The sequence below is a fragment of the Myotis brandtii genome, unplaced genomic scaffold, assembly GCF_000412655.1.
Source record: "Myotis brandtii unplaced genomic scaffold, ASM41265v1 scaffold517, whole genome shotgun sequence".
Lineage (NCBI taxonomy): Eukaryota > Metazoa > Chordata > Mammalia > Chiroptera > Vespertilionidae > Myotis > Myotis brandtii.
Window position 1 is genome coordinate 692,488 of NW_005369706.1, and position 5,255 is coordinate 697,742.

Below are 5,255 nucleotides of genomic sequence, written 5' to 3' on the forward strand. Positions count from 1 at the left end.
GTAAAGCTAGGAATATATATTAGGTAAAGCTACAAGATAGATGACAGGGAGTCATTCTTCCAATCAAACTGATGATGTCACTGGAGAAAAGAAGGTCAGTTGGAACCTGCTGTCTGGCAGTTACCAGAAGCTGTTGCTAGGCATAGGATACTCAGGAGCTGCCCCAGAGCAGCCAACATCACGTGTCCAGGCTTGGGTACTGGAGACACAGGACGTCTTGGTTACTGACGAAGTGGTCCAAAATGGAGAAGGACAAGTCCCCACAGTTGGTGACTCCTGCATCAGTGAAAGCCATCATCTCGAGGATTGAGGCCGCCCAGCTAAGTCGGGTTCAGGAGGTAACTGCGGAGATGAGGGAGTACTCCTTCCACTGCAGTCTGATGTGGCAGTTGGGGACTGATCTCAGATTTGGCAAGATTCCAGGTCTGGGCCTCGGGGATCCTGGGACCCTTGACAATCTGGCTTTGCAGACAGATAAATGCAGAGTATCCACCTCCTAGACTTGGCCTGTGCAGGGCAGGCCTGAGTCAAACCATCCCCTTGAGGCGGGACAGGGCCCAGGAAGAGAATAGCCGGTGGAAACCCCAGGATGGCCCCGAGATGCAGAGGGTGGGTCCTAACAATGCAAGAAGATGGGCCCAGGATTCATGATTGGGTCTGTTCTTGGTGACCTGTCAGAATCCCCCATGCTGAGTCCTGGAAGCTCATAGTAAAATGGCCAAAGGCTGGAATCACCCTTCTCATGAGCCTCTAGTGCATTTTTTATGGGAGCCTCTGATCCTGAGTTTCTTGTGGCCTAACATCTCCACTCTGTTACCTCTTGTGAGGAGAGATGTCCAGGCATCCCCAGCAAATTCTGAAATTCTGAAGAAATGTTTGCTGTGGATTTTTAGTATTCTCTCCCTGACCTGGTCTTAATAATCAAAATTACAGTAATAAGAGCTACTTATTTTATGTGCCAGACACTGTCTTAAGGGCTTTACAAATTCATTTAATATTTACAAAAACCCTGTGACATAGGTACTATAATGATCTCCACTTTACAAAAACCAAAACAAAAAAACCCACAAAACACACACACACACACACACACACACACACACACACACACACACACACACACACACACAAAACCCAGAGTCCCCAAGAGGTTAAATGACTTGCCTAAGAGCACGCTGCTAGAACATGGCATCTGGCTCCAGAGTTCGCAACTCTAAACACTACAATCTTCTGTCTTCCATATAGGATATCTCTTCCCAGCTCGCTGAAATCTTGGACAATGTCAATTGTGTCATCAATCGCTTCCAGGAAGAACTGGGATATGATTTAAAAGAAAAAGCAAAATCTCGCCAGATACAGCAAAGGGGCAAGAAAAGATTCATCTTGTTGGAGAAAATTGCCTCCTTCTCCAAAGATGCGAAGACTAAAGAGAAGCACTTATACGAAATTCTCCACTGGCTGGGTGACTGGGGTGAGTTTGCAGGCTGGTGCCTGCCAGCTGGCTCAGGCTCTTGCTTTTGCCACCGTTGGTCCACATTCTCTGGGAGGGGAGTGCAGGGTGGTGGTGCAGAGGGAGCTAAAGATGTCTCGTGGTGCCTTTCCAGCGAAACATTCTCCTACTCATGTCACAACACATCACCTTCATTCCCCAAAGTGGCAAACATGTAATTGGCACAAATGTAACATGAGCTGCCATATGTGATGAAGCCTACGTCACAGGTCCATTATGTTATCTCATTTTTTAGCAAGATGGAAACTAAATTCTTACTCATCCTAGCTATTTTATTTTAAAATTTTCCACCTTCATTGAGGTTTAATTGACAAGTAACATTGTGTAAATTTAAAGTGTACAGTGATAGCTGAAACCGGTTTGGCTCAGTGGATGGAGTGTCGGCCTGCGGACTGAAGGGTCCCAGGTTCGATTCCGGTCAGGGGCATGTGCCTTGGTTTCGGGCATTTCCCCAGTGGGGGATGTGCAGACGGCAGCTGATCGATGTTTCTCTCTCATCGATGTTTCTAGCTCTCTATCTCTCTCCCTTCCTCTCTGTAAAAAATAAAATATATTTAAAAAAATAAATAAATAAATAAAGTGTACAGTGATATACGTATATATTGTGAAATGACAATAAAGTTACTTAACACATTCATCATCACACATAGTTACCCTTTTTTATGTGGCGAGAACATTTAAGATCTACTTTATTTTTAAAAAAATATATTTTTATTTCAGAGCAGAAGGGAGAGGGAGAGAGATAGAAACATCAGTGATGAGAGAGAATCATTGACCAGCTGCCTCCTGCATGCTCCCCACCCCCCGAAGATTGTGCCCACAACCAGGCACATACCCTGACTGGAAATTGAACTGTGACATCCTAGTTCAGTGATGGCGAACCTTTTGAGCTCAGCGTGTCAGCATTTTGAAAAACCCTAACTTAACTCTGGTGCCGTGTCACATATAGAAATTTTTTGATATTTGCAACCATAGTAAAACAAAGACTTATATTTTTGATATTTATTTTATATATTTAAATGCCATTTAACAAAGAAAAATCAACCAAAAAAAATGAGTTCGCGTGTCACCTCTGACACGCGTGTCATAGGTTCACCATCACTGTCTCTAGACTCTTAATAGGTTAAGAGAAAGATAGCATCTGAAAGATTTGGTGTCTAGACTAAATTAAACCTAATGTATTTTGTGAAGAAAATATTTTATACTTTATACTTGGTTCAGAATCTTATCTTATTTAATTTTGTTCTGTCCTTTGGCAATTAACTACTTCTGAAATACAAAATTATTTTTTATATTTATATTCTATTGTTTCCAGCAAAAGATGTCCTTCTTCCCATCATGATTTTAAGCACTGTTTTATGAGAATTTCTAAATTCTAGACTTTAGAACAGGATGATTGAACAGACTCAGGATCATAAATCTATTTTATAAACAATTCTCCATAATTTCTTCTCAATCTATCATTACAAATATGCAGTATTTATCTTCAGCAAATCATCAGATTGTACTAAATTGTGTCAATCTGGTGGCCTATTGCATTTTTAAATTATTTTCTAAATTATCTCAGATTAAAATCTGTATGCTATTGGAGTATTTTGTATATGAAATTAAGATATTACAAGATTTGTATTGAGTTTTAGATAAGGCATTACATTTCAGTTTATCATGAATTGTTTTCACATTTTCCAAGCAGTCTAGTCTGGATCGACTTTATGAGCAGTCATCTTTGTGCTGTATTTGAGGGGCAGCCAAAAGGCTCTCTGGACAAACTGAAACTTCCTTCATCACTGAGTCTCATAAAACAAGTACTGAAATTCCTATCAAGTGAGCCATCTTATCATTAACTCATTATTCCTAGGAAGGCCTGTGAGGATAACATGTAGGGTCATTAACAGAGCCATTTACCATTTGAAGCCAGCAAAGGTATGGCGGCTGGGAAGGAAGTGGGTGAAGGATAGGGTCTCCAGCCCTGTGGTTTGCAGAGGGAGATCCTGTTTAATTGCAGAAACAGAAATAATTTCACAGTTTTGCCTTCTTCGTCATTTTGTATAGAATAGACTCTAAGCTGAGATAGTATAAATAAGAGCAATTGGCTTGAGATATAAAGATTTTATACAATATTTAATGCATATGATTTTGGAAGATATGGTTCTTTGTTAATAATGGGTTTTTCTTTATTCATCTGTTCATTCTTTTATGCAACAATAGGTGTTTTTCAAGTTTATTACGTGCCAGGTATTGTCCTAATTGTATTACCTGTGTTATCTCATTTAAGCCTTCTAAACAGCTCTCTGAGATAGGTACTATTACAATCCACATTTTACAGAATGAAACAACTAGCATAAGGTTTCTGGGGTTTTGTTTAGCTTCTATATTTGTAACAATGTTTCTTAGAGTTGCAGCTCAGAGGCTGGCAAGGCAGACGGGGAACGTTGGCTTCCTCCATCACTGAAGCAAGCAAGCCTCCTGTTCGCTTCAAGCTGCCTGGCTGCTGGCCGCCATCTTGGTTAGCAGTTATTTTGCATATCGCCCTGATTAGCCAATGGGAAGGGTAGTGGAGGTACGGCTAATTACCATGTTTCTCTATTATTAGATAGGATATTTAAATGCCATTTAACAAAGAAAAATCAACCAAAAAATGAATTCACCTGTCACCTCTGACACGTGTGTCATAGGTTCGCCATCACTGTCCTAGTTCATAGGTCATTAAGCTACACTGGCTGGGCTAAGATCTACTTTCTTGGCAAATTTCAAGTATACAATACAGTATTGTTAACTATAGTCACCATGCTGTACATTTGATCACCAGAACTTATTTATCTTATGATTGAAAGTTTGTACCCCTTTGACCAACATCTTCCCATTTATACCAACTTCCCAGTCTCTGGTAACCACCAATTTACTCTATTTCTATGAGTTCAACTTTTTTAGATTCCACATATAGTGAGATCATACAGCATTGCCTTTCTCTGTCTGATTTATTTTACTTAGCCTAATACCCTCAAGGTCCATCCATGTTGTGGCAAATGGCGGGATTTCCTTATCCTATACTAGAGGCCCGGCGCATGACATTCATGCACTGGTACAGACCCCTAGGCCTGGCCTGCAGCTAGCCCCGCCCCCTGCTGCCACCCACCCCTAGTTCCCCATTGGCCATCAGGCAATCAGAGCCTGCTGGCTGCGGGGAGAGACCTAGAGGTGGTCAGTGCACCTCATAGTGACTGGTTGAGCCCTTGTTCTGGTCATTCCACTGTTAGGGTCAATTTACATATTACCCTTTTATTATATAGGACTAGAGGCCCGGTGCACAAAAATTTGTGCCCTCGGGGGGGAGGGGGGGTCCCCCAGCCAGGCCTGTGCCCTCTCGCAGTCTGGGACCCCTCGGGAGATAACGACCTGCTGGCTTAGGCCTGCTCCTGGGTGGCAGAGGGCACGCCCAATCCCTAGGTGCAGCCCCTGGTCAGGCTCAGAGCAGGGCCGATTGGGGAGTTGGGGCGCCGCCCCGTCATGCACAGAGCAGGGCGGATCGGGAGGTTGCGATGCCACCCTCAGTCACGCTCAGGGTAGGGCCGATTGGGGGGTTGGGGCACCGCCCCCTGTCACACTCAAGGCAGGGTCGATGGGGAGGTTGCAGCGCCACCCCCTGTCACGCACAGAGCAGGGCCAATCAGGGGGTTGGGGCGCTGCCCCCTGTCACTCACAGAGCAGGGCCCATCAGGGGGGTTGGGGCTCCGTACCCTGTCAC

General features: G+C 43.5%; 1 protein-coding gene across 1 annotated transcript in view; it reads left to right on the forward strand.

Moving 5' to 3' along the window:
- The first annotated feature begins 242 nt into the window (after positions 1-242).
- FAM186B (family with sequence similarity 186, member B) overlaps positions 243-5,255 on the forward strand; it is an 18,153-nt gene continuing 13,140 nt past the window's right edge. The window contains exons 1-2 of the mRNA XM_014548589.1: positions 243-338; positions 1,246-1,471. Of these exons, the coding sequence (XP_014404075.1) occupies positions 243-338; positions 1,246-1,471 (322 nt within the window). The remainder of the gene's footprint in view (positions 339-1,245; positions 1,472-5,255) is intronic.